Source organism: Alexandromys fortis, unplaced genomic scaffold, assembly GCF_014885135.2.
Source record: "Alexandromys fortis isolate MF-2015 unplaced genomic scaffold, M_Fortis_MF-2015_v1.1 scaffold_33, whole genome shotgun sequence".
Classification (NCBI taxonomy): Eukaryota; Metazoa; Chordata; class Mammalia; order Rodentia; family Cricetidae; genus Alexandromys; species Alexandromys fortis.
In genome coordinates, this window is record NW_026067917.1 from 2,097,020 (window position 1) to 2,116,226 (window position 19,207).

Below are 19,207 nucleotides of genomic sequence, written 5' to 3' on the forward strand. Positions count from 1 at the left end.
TCCTTCCTTCCTTCCAGCTTTTGTAGACCAGGCTGGCCTTGAACTCACAGAGATCCGCCTGCCTCTGCTTCCTGAGTGCTGGGATTAAAGGCATGCACCACCATCGCCCAGCTTCAGGATATGTATATTTATAAATCATTTTTCAACATCCTCTCTATGAAATACTTTTTTGTTGTTGTAGCTTTGTACTATTTTAACTATCAGAGTTAGGTTAAAACAGGTCTATATTTTCTTCAGATAGGAAATACAGGTTGGGCTTTTTATTTATAAATATAGAAGGTTAGAGTATAGATGGAACATAACAGTTATAAGTGAGCTGGCGTAGGGATAGTCTTGCTTGTGTATTTCTTCACCCTGGTGGTAACATTCAGTTTTCAGCTAAGTGGCTGTAGTGACAGCGCCTGCAAATGCTGCTCACTTTCCTACTCGAATATAGGTCCATGAGCACGTGATTCTTCTGCCTGTTAACTGGTGTGTGCATAAGTACTGGCAAGGAGGTTTGGCACACGGTGAGTGCTGAATAAGTACTGTGTGTGATGAACGACTGTATGTGATATCCTGATTATGAAGTGTGATGACCAAAGAGCCCTTCCCACCCATGGATAATAATAGACCACTTAGAAATAAATGACTACATCACCAAAGTAAATGTTGAAGAACTTATAATTCACTTTGTTTCCATAGCAACGGTGGACAAATTGAATGTACTTGATGATGAAGTGGAGGAAATTAAGAAATCTGAGCCTGAGCCTGTTTATATAGATGAGGTAACATCCTTTTGTTTAATAAACTACCAGGATTTTAAAGGTGTATCATCTTTGAGGATGCCTGGGCACAGTGCTTTTCTGTTCAGCAAAGGTAACTCTTTGGACTTCTTAGTGTCTCCTGTTCCTTTTTTAGGATAAAATGGATAGAGCCCTGCAGGTTCTCCAGAGCATAGATCCGAAGGATTCAAAACCCGACTCCCAAGAGCTCTTGGACTTAGAAGGTATTAGTTAATACCACTTGACATATATATTACCTGTTTATAGTGTCTTGAGGTTTTTTTTTCTGCCTCCAGTTTGCTTTCTGAGATTTGAAATTCTGGTGAAAAACAGACGTGTGAAAGCATCACTTACGGCGTCGTCATGGCCACTCACAAAGGGAGTCCTGTGTTCCTGAAGTCATTGTGAAGTTGGCCACAGGAAGGGAAGAGTTAGAAATAACAACCTACTAAATCAATCAAATCTACACCTAAAAGTGCTTGTTTTGTTTAATGGTCTCCTTACTGTGTATCCTTTTATCACTAAGAGATTAAAGCAAAACAGATATTCTTTTGTGATTTAAGAATCCTTCTTGGGTTTCTACACCAAAACCAACCAGCCAACCAAAAAAAGCAAACAAAAAACCTGCAGTACTTTGGGGATCTGGGGATAGAAGGTTGTACATATAATTCTTGCATGAAGAGAGCTAAGACAGGATGGTTGTCATGAGTACAAGGCCAGTCTGGACTATGAAGGGAGACCTTGTCAAAAAGCCACAAAAACCAAACAATTTCCTTTGGAAAAAATACAGTACATAGAGAAATCTTAATTTTTTTTTTTTATAGAAGGAAGCTTGGCTCTGAATATGGAGCTTTTTCCAATTATATTTGTGTTTTTATCGTTTGGAAATATATGAAGTACTTATTTTTTATTAGTGTTTTTATATGTTTTTATACATGTGCATGGTATATGGTGTGAGTGAGTATCCATGTGCACATGTGGGTTGCAGAGGATGGCTTTCTGCCGTTACCTCTATCCCACAGGCAGGTCGTTCCTGGAGGTGCCTGTCCCACAGGAGGGTCCTTCCTGGAGGCGCCTCTGTCCCACAGGAGGGTCCTTGGGATCAAGCTAGGTCAGCGGGCTTGTGTAGCAGACTCCTTTATCTGCTTAGGTATCTTATCAGCCTTGCATTTTAAAAAGTCTTGAATAAATGGAAAACGCTCCTATTTAATGTGCATGCACATGCGGACATACTTTATACAGTGTGGGTCAGGTTCACAGTACTACATAGTAGTTCTGCAGATCTCTTCAGACTTTGGGATAGCTGTCAGTTACCCCTGTAAACTTGGTTAATGACTCCAGGAACAAGATGGGATTTTATTCTAATCTTGACCTTGCCTTGGTCTGCGATAGTCTTATACAACAGTAAAGGTGCTGTAAATGTTGATGAGAATAGATCTTTTGTCATCTCTAGCATAAGTTTATTTCTCAGTATTTTATATTATGATGCATGTTCTCTTGTTTAAAGATTGTTGAAATGACTTGAGCTGCATTAGGTTTCTGTGTTTGTAATTATTTCTGTATTTACAGATATTTGCCAACAGATGGGTCCAATGATAGACGAAAAACTTGAAGAGATTGATAGGTGAGGTTTTTCTTGCACTGGAAAACAGTATCCTTTCCATGTTTGCTTGTTGTGAGTGAGCTTCTGGCTGGAGACAGTGCTTCTGGAACTGTAAAATCTATTGCAGTTCCTATTTGGTTGCCAGAGTCTTACAGCTGGTTGCCGTGTTTGTTCTGAGAACATTCTTTTTCATCAACGGTAGTGACTGATGTGCATAGAATCGTGGACTCCTGCATTGGACCGCACCAGTCACTTTGTTTCGGGGCTGGAATTGGTGATTAAGACTAAAGTGAATTGAGGACAAAATGCAAACGAGAGTTTTAGGCAAGCATTGACGTGCTGCACACCCACGTGCTGTACGTTACAAGGAAAATTTCTCTAGTTTGAGGAGCTGAATGCAGTGTAGCGACTTTTCCTGTTTTCTCTCGTGTCTCTGTGTTGCTGCTGCCCTTTCAGATCCCCTGTCTGGAGAAGGGCAGCAGCACTGGGGGGTGAGCCGGTTGTCAGCTCTCTCTGAACTGGAAGGAGAAACTTGAGGACTGGAGTCCAGGGGAAGGAGTTAGTCTCCATTCTTCTCCCTTTCCAGCCCCTAAAATAGTACAGGAAGGAAAGAATTAAGTTGTTTAATTTTCTAATATATTTTTTAAAGTAGGAATAGCAAACTTGATGATTCATTCAAAGAAAAATAGTTTTGTTCCATAGAGTATTTTTAAATTATTTTTATTTTATAAGTATTTTGCTTTCATGTATGTCTGTGCATTATGTATGTGCCTGAATGCATGCAGAGACTAGAAGAGGGCATCAGATCCCCTAGAACTGGAGTTATAGATGGTTATAAGCTGGGTCCTTTGGACGAGTAGACAATGTACTTAACAATCGAGCCATCTCTTTAGCTCCTCCATAACATACTTATACAAATCCTTTGTGTTTTTACAAAAATGAAATAATCAGTGGTGCTGGGCGGTGGTGGCGCACGCCTTTAATCCCAGCACTTCGGAGGCAGAAGCAGGTAGATCTCTGTGAGTTCGAGGCCAGCCTGGTCTATAAGAGCTAGTTCCGGGACGGGCACCAAAGCTACAGAGAAACCCTGTCTCGAAAAAACCAAAAAAAAAAAAAAAAGAAAAGAAAAGAAAAAAGAAAAAATCAGTGGTATATTAATCACAGGCCTACTTACACATTTCCTATGAAGTATTAGTGAGTAACCAACTGGAAAAGTTGAGAAAGAAAATGACCAGATTGCCATAGGTGTGACTAGGAGTATAGGCATACATTTTCTTGGACCGTAAAATCACCCAGGCCATTTAAAGTCCATACTAAACCTGGGGAGATATTCAGTGATCAGATGGTGTGGTATACAGCACAGTGATATTTATGACTATAAAAATGCAGCTAACTAAAATGCCTTTCAGTGTGAGATTGGTTTTCAAAATTAAACATTATGTATTTCATAGTAGAAATCATTGCCATTGATAAATATTTGTTGATATGGAATGATGCCATATATAAGGGAAGATATGACAGTGTAACCTTAGTTTTGTTCAATAAAAAGAATGTCAATAAAGAAAACTTTGTAGGGCTGGAGAGATGGCTCAGAGGTTAAGAGCATTGCCTGTTCTTCCAAAGGTCCTGAGTTCAATTCCCAGCAACCACATGGTGGCTCACAACCATCTATAATGGGGTCTGGTGCCTTCTTCTGGTCTGCAGGCATATACACAGACAGAATATTGTATACATAATAAATAAATAAATAAATATTTTTTTTAAAAAAAGAAAGCTTTGTAAAGGAATTAAAGCTCGGGATACCTGTCTCTGAGTCACCTTCATGTAGGTGCTTTAGACCAGATAAAAAGTAGCCATTTAACTTGTACAAATTGGTCCATTGTAAGGTGCCATTTATTACTTCTAGGGGACTAGACAGAATTGTACTAAATCAGGATTTTTGCTGTATGTTCCCTGGGCAATGTTTGGATTTGTTGTTTGCTATACAATAAGATATCTGGTTTTATTTTTACTTCCTCAAAACCACCAAGTGAAGAATAGTGGGGACTAGCTTTTATATATATATATTGATTTTACTTGTGTTTTCTTGGTAATATTTAAATAAGTTTTTATTTTACTTTTTATTGATTCTTTGTGGATTTTACATCATGCATTCCAATCCCACTTATCTCCCTGTCTCCTCAAATCTGCCCTCTGCCCTCTGCCCTCTGCCCTTGCAGCCTTCCCCGAAATCAAAACTAAATTTAAATGTAAAACCAAACAAACAAACAAATAGAAAGCCTTGTTGTGGAAGCTGTAATGTGGCTGTTGAAGCACAGTTTACCTTTTAGTCCGTTCATCTTCACTTGCAAGTGTTCATTGTTGCTGTGATTGGTAAGCTTTGAGGACCTGGTTCATGCTACACTATCAATATTGAGATCTCCCTGGGGCTCCTCTTGGTTATCCTGTTGTCCTGCTGCTTTGGATCTGTAGGTTCGTCCTCTTCACATGCTCCAGCAGTTAATAGATTGGGGTTTTGGGGGTGGGCCAACTCATAGTCTTGGTTCTGGGCCTGGGTGGTAGCCAGGTTGGTAGCTTGCTAGCACTTTTCCTCATGTCACTACCCAGATGAGCTCTCCAGCACTGCCTTGGCTAGCTCACCATGGGGCAAGGCCAGCTCTATTGTTTGGCACAGGCAAAGTCCAGGGCCCTCTCTCCTGATTGTTGGTTGCTGTAAGGGGCATCTCTCCTGCTCTCACACCCTTGGGACTGGCTCTCCTGCTACCAACAGGGTCAGCTCTAGTGTGCTGCTCAGGTGGGAGCAGGGCCCGCTCTTCTGTGTGCTGCAGCTGATGTAGGACAGGGCTCGTTCTCTCCCTCTTCTGTCAGAGCACTGGGGTCAGCTCTCATGTCTACCACAGGTAGCCAGGGGTGGAGGGAGGGGGCATCTTTTTCTCATCCGTGTCATCGTATAGCAGAAGGGGAGTTAAATAAATAATTCTTTAGTTGACCTTTCATGGATCTAAGCAAGTTAAAATGTGTATGATTTTTTTCCCCATTGTGCTCTTGTTTAAGTCACAGATGCTCTGGGTGTCACCTGCACACTATGCTAGTGAGATTTATAATTAAGGCTTAGACTTTTACTGAAATGGGACTATTTTTCTTTGTAATTGAATTTTCAACATAAATCTATAATATATTAAAGTAAATTCTAGTACAAATTATGAATTGATTTCCATTATGAGGGAGAGACCTAACTTTTTCAGCTGAGCTGTTGCCTGAATTCAACAGCTTCTCCTCTCAGGTTCCCTCTATGACTGTCCTTTCCTTGCGTATGAAAACAGCCTTTTGAAGTATGACTAGAAACACTAAACTCAAACAATCCTGTACAATTCTGTGACAATACCTTTCTTCTCTCCCAGGCGGCATTCCGAGCTGTCTGAGTTGAACGTGAAGGTCTTGGAAGCGCTGGACCTATACAACAAGCTGGTTAATGACACGCCTGTATACCCGGTCTACTCCAAGCTTCACCCAGCGCACTACCCATCCACAGCAGCTGGGCTTCCAGTGCAGGTGAGCCTTGCTTTCCAGAAAGTAGCCAGCTTTTTAAAGTTAAATATTAAAGATCTATTGCCCTTGAATAACATTATAAAACTCGGGTTGGAGGGATGGCTCTGCCACTAAAGGCTAGGCTTACAACCCAAAGAAATTTTAAAGTTGCCTGGGTCAGCTTCCCTTCACTGTGACAGAATACTAGAGAAACATGGGCTAAAAGGAGGAGAGTTTGTTTGACCTAATGATTCCAAATGTCTGAGTTCACGGCCAGCTGGAAGAACGAGTGGAGCGCAGCCACTCCCTCCTCACGGCAGCTGGGAAGCGGAGCAGTGAAGGTCTGGGGCCGACCTAAACCTTCGAACGTTCTCAGTAACCTGTTTCCTCCAGCAAATCCTCACGTTATATCCCAACAACCTGTGGGGTCACTATCACATTGATCTGTTCGCTGGTAAAGTTAGCTCTCGAGCACCAAGCAACTGGAAGTCAAACCTCCCAGCATACAGCCCAGCATTTAGTGTGCTGTGTAAACCCGCTGGGTGAGATCAAGTATTTATTTCAGAGCTTTCTTCAGGATTTGTCCTAGGTAATTGTTTAAAGATTAGTTAATGGGTGCCTTTTTTCATTTTTCTTTATTCTTCTCTCATATATTACATCCCAACCAGTTTCTCCTCCCTTACTCTTCCCACCCCATCCCCAGAATCTCTTCTCTCCCCCAGATTCAATCCTCCTTTTCCCTTCAGGAAAGAACAGGCAGGGATATCAACCAAACATGGCATATCAAGTTACAATTAGATGAGGCACATTCCCTATTAAGGCTGGACTAGACAACAGCAAGCAACAGAACCAGAACATATTTGCAGAAGACCTAGGTCAGACCGTGATTGTTGCATCAGTCTCTGTGAGCCCCTATTAACCCTGGTTAGTGTGGACCATTTTCTTATGGCCTCCTGACCCCTCTGGCTTCTACAATCCTTCCTCCCCCTTCTCTGCAGGATTCCCATGCTCTGCCTAATGTTTGGTTGTGGGTCTCTGCATCTAAGAGCTCCTCTTTTTCTCAGAGCATGCCTTATATTTTCTTAGATTCATGACTTCAAAATGTGGTGGTACACATCGTTGAGAGGCAGAGGCAGGTGGATGTCTGAGTTTGAGGCCAGCGTTGTCTACAGAGTGGGTTCCAGGGTGGCCAGGGCTACACAGAGAAACCGTGTCTCAAACAACCAAAAAAAGTCTGTGTAGTAAAGCTTTGCTGCAGGCCCCTGGGGTGCATCGTCATAAGCTGACCATTAACATCAGCATCACTTTCTCGTGCTTTCCATGTTTTTGTGCTTGCCATCTGACATTAGAAAACTTAGGTTTTTAAATATCCCCAATTCTGAAATATTTTTCAAATTTTGGCCATTTAAATTTATATTAACATGGATGAGCAAAATTTGTGTTAATTTATGAAAACGAGTAGAGTGTGTGAAGGAGACACCAAGGAGAAAAGTAGAGTGTAGGAGCATAACTCCAGTGATGTGACACAATATAATTGCTAAGTTTTTTTTTTAAAAGGTTACTGTGGTAACTGTCACACTAGAGAAGCATTTATCATGCCGTGCTGTGAACTTTGTGAAAATTACGTATGAGCTTAGAAAGGATTTCTGGGTACAAAAGGACTCTTGAAGTTTACCCACTGTTACTTCTGTTTTCAAAGCTATATTTGTTGCTTCTATGAAAGTGGAGCGGAGTAGAAATGTCTGTCCCACAGTAGACTGTGTGTCTGTGAAGGGTGGCCATTCCTGTGCCAGGCCATTCTGCAGTCAATGCACAGCTGTTCTTTTTTGCCTTAAGGCTTCCTAAGGGTTTACTTTTTTCACACAGCCTCTTAGTATATGAATTCATGTGTGAATTTATTTGAAGTATCCAAAAATTCCCATTCTGTTTTGAAAAATGTGTCTTCTAATAGTAGATGGAGTTACAGCACCATTAGTTATGTCTGAGAGGATGCTTAAACCATGAGCTGCTCATCAGTGCTTACAGTCCCAGCCTCTTAGCCGTGGGCTGCCAGTCATTGCTAGAGAGAGATAATGCCATTGGACTCAATGTAGTTTATGTGACATGCCTACTATTCTAAACTTTAATGTGATTTTTGCTTTAAACAAAACTACACCAGTGATTACTACTGTATGGTACTTATTAAACATATGAATTGTTTTGAATGCTGTTATGAGTAGACCGATAGACCCCATCCGTAGGGAGCTGTCCTATGCAAATTGCATAGATATACGTAAGAATCTGGTGATTGGGGTTTCCTAAGGATGCGTTTTGTCTTATCCTCACAGCTTCTTTCTCTCTTACCTTCTGAAGGCAGGTAGGTGTCTTAGGCTTTATTGCTGTGAAGAGACATCATGACCAGGACAACTCTTACAAAGGAAAGCATTTCATTGGGGTGGCTTACAAGTTCAGAGGTTAAGTGCATTATCACCATAGCAGGAAGCATGTGTGCAGGCAGACATGGTGCTGGAGAAGGAGCTGAGAGTTCTACATCTAGATCTGCAGGCAGCAGGAAGAAAGAGTGACACTGGGCTTAAATCTGAAACCTCAAATTCCCAGTGACCAATTCTTCTAACAAGGACACACCCCCAGCAGCGCCACACCTCCTAATAATGTCACTTCCTGTGAGCCTGTGGGGAACATTTTCATTTAAACCACTGTAGCAGGAGATGTGCACAATGCAGAGAGGTCTTGGTCCTGGCCTCTCTTTGAATCTTCTGTTCAACAGGGAGGAGCTGGAGGAGGCATCCTGGAACGAGAGTGCCGAGACTTGTCATTCTCGTGGTGGCCTGGAGTGGTCAGGGAAGGCTCTGGCAAGATGTATGTTATTAATAAGCACTCTTGATAGAGTCCAGCTTTCTACTTTAAAATAGTTTCCATTTTTTCCTTCAAAACTGAAAGTCAAAGAACCATTAAAAACATTGTAAATGTTCATTGATTAGACACCTTGAATTAGAAGTTCTCCACTTTTTGTTTCAGTGTGGAAAGATTGGTAGAATCAGATTGTTCCCCAAATAATTAAAAATTTTATTTCCTTTAAGTCTTACAGTTTTGCATATGTTTAGTGAATGATTGAGAAAGCAAGGTATCATTTTTTTCTCTTTGATTAATAGACATATCCAGTTCAGACGCATGGTGGGAACTACCTGGGTCATAACATTCACCAAGTGTCTGTTGCCCAGAGCTATGGCCTAGCACCTGATCCTATGGGCTCACTGAGATCACTGCCTCCAAATATGAGCTCCGTAGTAACAACACATACTGTCCAAACTCCATATTTAAGGTAAGTTTTGGAGAGCTGTGTTAAGTTTTCTTAGTTTTAGATTGAGAACCTACAAACTCTTGTTACACTAAGTAATATTCCTAATTTTTACTTTTGTTGTTGTTGCTTGTTTGTTTGGTTTTTGAGACAGGGTTTTTCTATGTAGCCCTGTCTATTTTTGAATTCACTGTGTCTACCAAACTGGCCTTGAACTTTCAGAGACTGTCTGACTGCCTCCTGGATTGAGGTGTGTGCTCCCACACCTGCTCTCAGCGTTCACTCTTAAGGTGGAGTTACTGAAGTTCCCACTACTGCTCTCACCAAGTAGAATGGTGCTACCTTTACTTCAGCGAATACCTTGATAGTTGCTAAGATTTAAACACATAATTTAAGAAACAAAAATCTTTTTTTCTTTTCTTTATTTTTTATTTTGTTTTTTTGTTTTGTTTTGTTTTGTTTTTAAGGACAAGGTTTCTCTGTATCCTTAGCTGTCCTGGAACTTGTATTGTAGACAAGGCTAGCCTAGAACTCACAGAGATCTGTCTGCCTCTGCTTCTTGAGTGCTGGGGTTAAGGGTGTGCACCACCACTGCTTGGCTCCTAGAAAAAGTCTTTATTTTGTATGTAGTGCTCCTTCATAGGGATTGATGCCATGGTGTTCTTAACATATGCTGTGGTTAGTTAGCCTAATGAAGTAATGTCAGGATACTTACTTGTATGCACTCCTAAATGTTTAAAAAAAAAAGTTACTGCTTCATCCATAAAAGGAAATAAGTTTGAATGATGGACTTTGGTTTAATATTTTTATACAAAAATTTCTCTGATAATCATGTTTTAAATCTTCCAATCTATTTACTTTATCATAGAAAATATGTATTCAGTATTATATGTAGTTACTCACCAAGGTCCCTTTTCAACTTAAAGTTCATGAGTAGGAAGTTTAAAGACTAATGAACTGTATCTGTGGGTTAAATGACAGTTTTATTCTGAGTGACAGTAGAAATTATGAGAAAAAGCTAATGTAATATCAACATATTAATCCTCTGCTGTAAGCAACGTATTTGGTGTGGTTTAAGATCAAATATGTTTTTAATAAATCTGTGTCATAGCAGTAATAGGAGAAAAGCAAAGTCTTGTAATTTGGTATGGTTTATTTCCCACTTAGAGTGTGAGTCAGTCTGTCTGTCTAAGTGATTGATCCATAAAGTACTATGCACAATGCAGGGTACACTGTTGTGCAGGTTCACAGTTTTGCAGGATACACGGTTGGGCAGGTACACGGTTGTGTAGGGTACACGGTTGTGCAGGTTCACAGTTTCAGGGTACATGGTTAGGCAGGGTACACAGTTGGGCAGGTACACAGTTGTGCAGGGTACACAGTTGTGCAGGGTACACGGTTGGGCAGGTACACGGTTGTGCAGGGTACACAGTTGTGAGGGTACACGGCTGGGCAGGTACACAGTTGTTCGGGGTACACGGTTGTGCAGGTACACAGTTGTTCGGGGTACACGGTTGTGCAGGGCACACAGTTGTGTGGGTACACGGTTGTGTGAGTACATAATTACTGAGATCTTGTCAAATAAACGCTCAGGGGTGTGGAGATGCAGAGGTTCATCTTTAGCAGGGTTTGCTCTCTGAAGCAGGTCATAGGGATCACAGACAGTCAGTTTGCTTCTTCAGTGCGAGGTTAAAGTCAGTTAAGCCTTGTAATCTTAGATTTTGTTGTTTTTTCAGTACCCCCTTTTTCCTGTTTTTCTTCATTCTTTAAAGTTTACTATTACGTACAGGAGACTCCAAGATAACAACATTGCGTTCTAACTATCGCATGGAACCTTGAGGTTTAAATAAAAAATATAAGTCTTAGTACTTTGGATACAGAGGCAATGAGATCTCTGTGAGTGCAAGGTCTGCTTGGTCTACATAGTGAGACCCTGCCCTTCAAAAATACAGGTAGGTAGGTAGGTAGGTAGGTAGGTAGGTAGATAGATGATAGATAGATAGATAGATGGATAGATGGATGGTTAGTACATGAATACTCAGTGTCATCTCGAGTAAAGGAGCAGCTTGCTTTTTGTCTGATTTCTTCTACTTGTAGCTCGTCCTTCTCTGTCATCACTGAGTTTCCTTACTTGTTTGTTTGAAAGCCGCCCCCCCCCCCCTGTCTCTCTGGGTGTCTCAGGATTTCTCTTGCCCCTTATTTCCTTTTTATTTGTGTGTGCAATGTGGGTGCATTTATGTGGTTGCATTTACCTTTCTGGTTTGCTGCCCATGTGGACATGTATGGAGGCCAGCAGTCAGGGTGTCTTCTTCAGTCTCATCTACACCAGTGTTTGGTTATTTATTTTAAATTGTGTGTGTATGGTTGATCTGTCTGAGAACCATTTTGTGTGCCTGATGCTTTCCAAGGCCAAAACAGATACCAGATCCCCAGGAGCTTGAGGTACAGATGATTGTGAGCTGCCATGTGGGTGCTGGAAATCAAGCTGGGTCTTCTGGAAGAGCAACCAGTGTTCTTAACTGCTGAGCCATCTTCCTAGGGCTATCCACCCCTCTGTCCGTCTATTTATTTATTTATTTTGAATGCATTCCCTCACTGAATCTGGAGCCAAGCAGTCTGTTTTGGCAGGAAAGCTGCCTCTGTCTCCTGGTCCTGGGTTAGTTGAGGCTCCAGGTTCAGGTCTTTGTGCTTTCACAGTGTGCACTGTCTCTACTCTGAGTCAGTTTTCCAGCCCTGCTCTTCTCAGTAAGCATAAAAATCACGCCAGGCAGTGATGGCACACACCTTTTAATGCCAGCACTCACTGAGAGGCAGAAGCAGGCAGATCTCTATAATTTCGAGGCCATTCTGGTTTAGAGAGAGAGAGAGTTCCAGGACAGCCAGGACTGTTACACAGAGAAACCCTGTCTCCAAAAAAGCAAAGAAACAAAATTATGTTAACAGTATCTGATGACTACATAAGCTTGAAAAGAAGATGGAAGAGAAGTGTTTGTCATGATGCTCTGTTGCCGTAATGTAACCTAAATGTCATTTCTGTGTGGAATTTCCTTGGCAGCCCTGCACAGGACACTGTTTCCAGCCCTTCTTATGGGAACCAGAGCTCTCATCTTCAGTCAGCGGCAGGTCTGACGGCTTATACACAGCCCGTGGGGATGTCAGCAGATGTGTCCTCTTACCAGAACACAGCATCCGGGCTGCCACAGCTGGCGGGCTTTCCAGTGGCAGTCCCTGCACCTCCAGCCGCACAGCCGCCCCCCAGCTACCACCAGCAGCCTCTCCTTTAGAGACACACCAGGGCTGTTGGAGTCCCTGGATGTGTGTCACTCAACCCAGAGGGTTCTGATGGGAAATACTAAGACTTTCCCCTCTCAATCAGAAAGAACCATGCATAATAAAGCACAAAACCCACCTTACCCTGAAGGCTATAAAAGGGTCGGTTTTTTTTTTTTCAAGTCCAGTTCGCTTGAAGCTCATCTTTTGATCAGAGGCAGCTTACCGATGTTTCGAGTTAGTTTTGCTGTACTTTCTGGGGCCTCAGTGAATAAGTAGCCTTATAACACTACAATGGTATAAAATAGGAGTTGAGACTTTTTCTTTAAGGAAACGACTGTTTCCTTTCAGATGTGATTTGAGGAGCACTGAAGACAGATGTGTCTGTGTTTTTTTTTTTTACCCGAATTTCCCCCACCCTATTACTTTTAGTGTAAGCCTTTAGCTCGCCAGTGTATTTCCTGTGGGCTCCTTAAATTACAGTTGTGTTTGCAGCGCTGTAGGTTCTGCTTTCAGTGTTATGCTGAGTAATAATTAGCATCTAATTGTCTACAGAAGCAAGAGCAATTTGGAAGGAACAAAAGTGTTCTCTGTTACCAGCAGTGAAAGCCAGTCAGTGCAAATGTGGCTAAGCAGTTAGCCAATCCTGTGACAGCAGAGGGCCTAGGAATGCCCCGTGCAATGTTAGCCTTCCCTGAGGAATCCCTGTCTTTAGGATTGCCACTGTTGGCCTTTTCAAGTGACTTTGACCTTGTCTCATGAAGGTGCTGTCATTTGGCTTTCCTTCCTGCCAAGAGAGTATACCTCTTAGGGAGACTTTCTTCCTAATCTGCCATGGTAGAAACCATCCTGGGTGTGAAGTGCGAGGTGGGTGTGTTAACCTCCTTACAGAAGTGACTGACATTCCAGTGGTAAGCTGCTGAGGAATTGTGCGTTCCCTCAGAAGTAAAGCTGAGCCTTTGCAGAAACAGCAGGCAGTGATTTGGTAGAAAGGGTGTGACTGACAGGAGAGGACAGGCTGTCTTTCTGAAGTCACGTTTTAAATTAGTGCATAAATTAGTTCATTAGATCCTACGTGCTGTGGGAGCTGGTGATAAACTAAAGGGGTTTTCTCTAAAAACTTTGCACACTACTCTATTGTACCAACTTTTTACATAGCAACAAACTAGAAAACACAGATGCACGGGCTTCAGATACATTATACTTAGACTATGAACGTGTTTCAAGCTTAATTTTTTAAAATAAAATTTTTTGCATGAATGCATTTCTGTATATTTTTAAGCACTTAATCTTTCTATTAAAAATCCTTTGGAAGACAATTTGTAAATTTTATCATTACTCTATTTACAGATATTTGATTACAAATATGTTCTTTTTTCAAAGAAACTTTATTCTAGAACATGCTACTGCATAAAACGGCCCACACTGAAGAGAACAGTCGGTACCTGCAAGCCTTTGTTCTGTGAGCGTCTGATGTTAGCACCAGAGACTGGAAAGATTTTCAGCCTTAAGCCAAACCCATTTCTGTTTTACAGGTGGCATTTCCTTTCAGTGGAACTCACTTATGTCCTTACAAGAATGTAATGCAACATGGCACCTTACTTTTTTGGAAACAAATCTTGTGTTCTTTAACAATTAAGGGAATAAATTTTAAAGTATCCAGTGCTGCTCCGGAAAACGTCTGCATAAATGACATACCTTACCTTTCTCTTCCGAGCTGTTTTTATAAGCTCATCCCAATGTTTGTGCATTCCATGTTTAGTTCTTGTCTAAATTATGAAAGCTTTATTCAGTAGAAGCCTTTAAGTCATTGTAAATACTGCATATTCACTAAATGGGGACCAGACAGTAAAGCTCAGCTGTTCTGGAATAATAAGATATGATCTGTATATAAAGAGTATATATTGGTGTATGTGAAGTTTAATATATGCAGAAGTTTCTTCCTCCTCAAAATGATTTTATCCACTCATAAATTTGTGTTGCGGAGTTATTGAAAGCATAAAATGATATTAAATCTGTATTGATCTGGTTTCAGTATTAATACGAAATGTAAAGATATATTTTTTCTTCCCATGATCCTATGAACTGTATTTAATTTAAGATGTTTGTAGTTATTTATTTTCTGCCAAAGGAATAGTCTACCTTCATATTTCTACATTGGGTTCATATTTAATGTTTTCTAACAAAAATTTTCATTTTTCACATAAATCTTGATATATTTGAAAAATCATTTAAAAAAAGAATTTTATGATATAAAACATCCCCTAAATATTAAAGTGGGGTATGTTTGAAAAATGAACCGTCAGCCAGCATTTTTTTATTTGGTAATTTGTTTACAAAATTATCTATACATTATCTTTTTATTAGCATTTAAAGATGGATTCCCATTATGCTCTTTTAAGTACTTGATATCTGACTAATGATTGTACTGTAAATTGAAGATGATAATAAAGTTTCATCCACATTTTGAAAGCTAATGGTAAACATGACTGGTCTAGGGATATAACTCAATGGTAGAGTTTGTTCTTCACATATGGAAGACTTTAATTTTTATCCCAGTGTTGCAAAAAGGGTGAAGAGGGCCTTAGGGATCCTTCTCTCTTTTAAAAATTGTGTGTGTTTTATGTATATAGGTGTTTTGTCTGCATATATGTCTGTGTACCACATGCATGCCTGGTTCCCTCAGAGGCCAGAAGAGGGCATCAGATCCCCTCACTGGAGTGAGAGAAGGTCGTGAGCCACCATGAGTGTTGGAAGTTGAACTGGGTCCTCTAGAGCTAAGCCATCTCTCCACACCTGGAATTGCTTTTAAAACTTTTTTTAGGGAAAACAACATGCAAGATCCCTGAGTTCTAGGACAGGGTTTGTTGAATTATTAAAGTGTGACCCCAGTGGTTTTTGATTTTTTTTTTTTGTTTCATTTTGTGTTTTTGAGTCAGGGTTTCTCTGTATATCCCTGGCTGTCCTGAAGCTCACTTGAGCTCACAGAGATACATCTGCCTTTGCCTTCAAGTGCTGAGAATTAAAGGCATGGTAACAAAAGTTACCAATGTTGGTTTTAATGCTAATAGATTATAAATAATACATCACTGACTTAATGATTCTACCAAAAGGTAGTTTTCTTTTTTATTTACATCAACTTTAGCTCATAGATAAAAGGGAGGACTCAGTTTGATTTTGTTAGCTTGTTTGACTTCATATTTTCTTTATAAGTTTCTGTTCCCCACCCCCACCCTGGGGAAATCCTACTATAAATTTGTGAAGCTAGGATTGAATTTGAGAGATTTTTTTTTAACTGACTCTAAAGGAATGATGTGGCTTACATGCTAGAATGAAATGAAGTGTCCCTTTTACCTCAAACCCATGGCTACTTAGAATGTCATAGGTGACCTTAACTTGGAAATAGTCTGAAGATAAGGTTAGTTAAGGATGTTGAGCAGAAACCATTCCAACACTGGATGGTTTGTAAGTCTATGATTGTGTCTTGGATGGAAAAATGGAAAGGCAGGACCCAGTGAATGAAGCCCCATGGAGGTGGAGACAGAGGAAAGTAAGGACTGCCTAGAACCACAAAAGGAACAGGGAGGGACAGGACTTCACCCTGAGCTGTTGAGGGTGCATGCTCTGTGAGCGCTGCAGGTGCAGACTTCTAACCTCCAGAGCTGGGAGAAAATAAGTATCTGTTGCTTTAATTAATTAAGCCTCCAAAGTTATACCACTTGATAACAAAGTCCTGGGAAAATAGCACATAGCACAGAGCTAGGTAACTCTCATTAACATTAGTAGGTTTTCTGTCCTCCCCCCTCAATAATAGGTTTTTCTGCCGATGCAATAAGATGAATTGAAAAAGTATAAGAGCAGCTTTATTTGGGCAACGCAACGCCCGGATGGGTTCTCCAGACCCAGAGATGGAGGCTGGAGAAGCCATGCCCACAAGCGAAAGCAGGGAGACTTTATAGGTTGTAGGGGAGGGGTGATGATGTCGTGACCTGGATTGTGCCCACGTATAGTCAAAAGCTGAGCGCTTTAGGGGGACACTTGGGCAGCTGGCTACTTGAGGGGAGGAAGCTACAGTAGCCACTAAGAACTCAGAACTGGGCCTTTTGGTGCCATTTTTTTGTTTGTAGACTGGGTTTTGGAGAGATACACAGGAAGGAATGGGGCTTTCTGGATCCTGCAGGGAGCTGGAGGTTCTATCCAGACAAACCTTGACATAAGAGTTGTCAAAGATGCATGCAGTCCAGTGGGGTAAACCACAATGGAAGTGCATGATGATAGATGAGTCTAAAACCCCTATTAACCCATAATCCATTTTAATAATTTGTTTCCCCATGTTTGTATTTAAGTATTTGTTCCCTTTATGCGAGAGATATTGACAGGTAACAAGTGCTGTTGATTTGAACTTACCGCCTACTCCTCTGCCCATCATGAGTAATGAATAAATATTAAAAGGCAAACAAGGAGCACAACTGGGTAGAGTCAAAAGGCTACTGAACAATGGGGATTAATGGTAAAAATGAAGTTTTTAAAAATAAAAATACTTTCAAAGCAAAGAATTAACAGTACTTGACATTAAGTCTAGGAAGCAGTGATTTTTTTAAAATTGATATTAAATTCACATTATAAAATTAACCATTTTAAAGCAAACAATTTTAATGGGATTTACGTATATACATTCACAGTTCACCGTAAGTTTGAAAACCAGACAGTTTTGTGTTTGACTCCTTCACTGAATGACTTTTGCTTAACTTGTTTCTGTTTCTGGTGACCACTCCTAGAGCCTTGTGATTGTCAGGCAAATGTTTTACCTCAGAGCTATGCTTGATGGGTTTGCTGTCTGTGGTCTTCCCCACCCCACATGACAGGTTTTTCATGTAACTTTGTAACCTCTCCTAGAACTCGCTCTAGACCAGGCTGGTCTTGAACTCACAGAGATACACCAGCGTCTGCCTCCGAGTGTTGGGATTAAAAGTGTGTGCCACCACCGCCTGGCTTGCTGTTTGTTTCTATTGTAGCATGTACTTCATTTTCTTTTATAGCTGAATAATGCTAGTATGTCTGCATATACTGCAATACATAAACACACCACAGCCAAGACAAGATTTCACAGTCAAGCTCCTCCCTATTCAGCCTCTAAGCCTAGTCCTGAGATCAGAACTTGGTAGCACGGGATGGGCTCTGAGAGTGTGTGGTTCTGTCACACAGAGTAGGTCCAGCACCAAGGAACCAGGAACTCAGGCAGGTATACCCAGCACTGTTTTATGAAGAAGTAGAGATGACATCAAGGCCCATTTGGTTCTGAGTATAAGGGGGTCTGTATTGAAGCAGATGCCTGTGATTCTCCATACCATTTAAAGGTACCTGGGGGTGGGGGGTTAGAGGGTAGGAGGATCCAGTGTGAGCTCAGGCCTCTGTTGCATTGAATCCTATATTGCAACATTGATCTTTCCCCTTTTTCCACTCCTGTGTGCTAGACTGACCCACACCCCCACATTGCTCATGCCCCAATCATTTGGTCCTGTTACATTTTTTCCTTAGTAGAATGCTTTTGCCCATTTAATGAGTTAAATGATGTCACTGGCCCCAAACAACGCTATGCTTTTGAAGCAGTTCCCACTTGCTTGTATTCTGTTCCAGTGTCTCTCTGTAGTAGACAGTATAATTTGTTTTATTTAATATGCATTTCTAATTGGTCATCTCATTTAAATTAGTCTGTATAGAAGTCAGCAAACAAAATATTGGTGCCTGCATTCCCAGACTCCTTTGCAGTCAGAGGTGATCATTTTTGATGCAATAAGATCAGAGGTCAGAGGTCTTGGGAAGGTCTTCCTAGGAGGAAAGTAAAAGGTTTTAGAAGAGAAGCTTTGGCTTAGTGGATCCCATGCCAGGACATAAAGCAACAGTGATGTGACCCTGCGGGCTAAAGTCCCAATGGCTTAGAAAGATAACATCTTTGACTATCTGAGTTCTAGTTTGGATTTTATAAGTGAATGAAAATTAAAGATCTTATCTACTAATTTATTGGCCCACTTGCTGTTGGGTAGGGTTTTGAACTGTGCCTTAATTTCCTAGCCTACATAGGTCTGAAGAAGCCTTTAGAACTCTGGGGCACATTGTAGTTGTATTCCTAGTGCTTGGCACGGGCATGTAATCTAAATGAAATGAAGACGAAACTGAGTTTAGGCAAGAGCTGCATGGCACTTTCTTTGCTTTCTTTTTGGGTCCTCCTTGCCCTCTTTTGGGCATTTTTCTTTCTGGCTGCTGTCCCCACCCCGATTCTCTGCCCGCATCTTGCATTTGCCCTCTTCAGCTGTTTTCAGTGAGTTGACCCTTGTTTTCATTTTCTAAGCCCTTGGTGAGCTGGAGCTTTCTTTCCTAACCCTACATTTACTTTTCTTTCCCGTTTGCCATCCTGGTTAGGAACTCTCCATTGTGACTCAGTTCATCCTGGTAGCTTCACATAAGGGCTAACCACCCAGGAGGTAGAAACAATAAAGGACCCTCGAACTGGCCTAGCAAGCTGCAGAAGTCCCTCCCTATAAGCAGCATGCTGGGTCTGCAAACATTCCCTTTCTCTTCAGTCCTTGTCCTGGCACAGATGCCCTCGTGGCCTGAGAGCCGGATTGCTTTCCGGCTCTCTTGCTTTACAGAGTTCCCACCGCTCTTTGGAGTTATGTGACACTATTAATTGGCTCAAACAATTTCTCCCTATTCCTGATGAAGAAACGAGAGGTGTCTGTCCTG

At 41.2% G+C, this 19,207-nt stretch overlaps 1 protein-coding gene across 1 annotated transcript in view; it reads left to right on the forward strand.

Annotated features, from left to right (window-relative positions):
• The window catches only part of Stam2 (signal transducing adaptor molecule 2), a 46,783-nt gene extending 31,848 nt beyond the window's left edge, over positions 1 to 14,935 (forward strand). Inside the window, exons 9-14 of the mRNA XM_050139939.1 lie at positions 685 to 767; positions 901 to 988; positions 2,334 to 2,388; positions 5,769 to 5,919; positions 9,048 to 9,217; positions 12,249 to 14,935. Coding sequence (XP_049995896.1) covers positions 685 to 767; positions 901 to 988; positions 2,334 to 2,388; positions 5,769 to 5,919; positions 9,048 to 9,217; positions 12,249 to 12,477 — 776 coding nt within the window. The 3' untranslated portion in view covers positions 12,478 to 14,935. The remainder of the gene's footprint in view (positions 1 to 684; positions 768 to 900; positions 989 to 2,333; positions 2,389 to 5,768; positions 5,920 to 9,047; positions 9,218 to 12,248) is intronic.
• Positions 14,936 to 19,207: the final 4,272 nt, after the last annotated feature.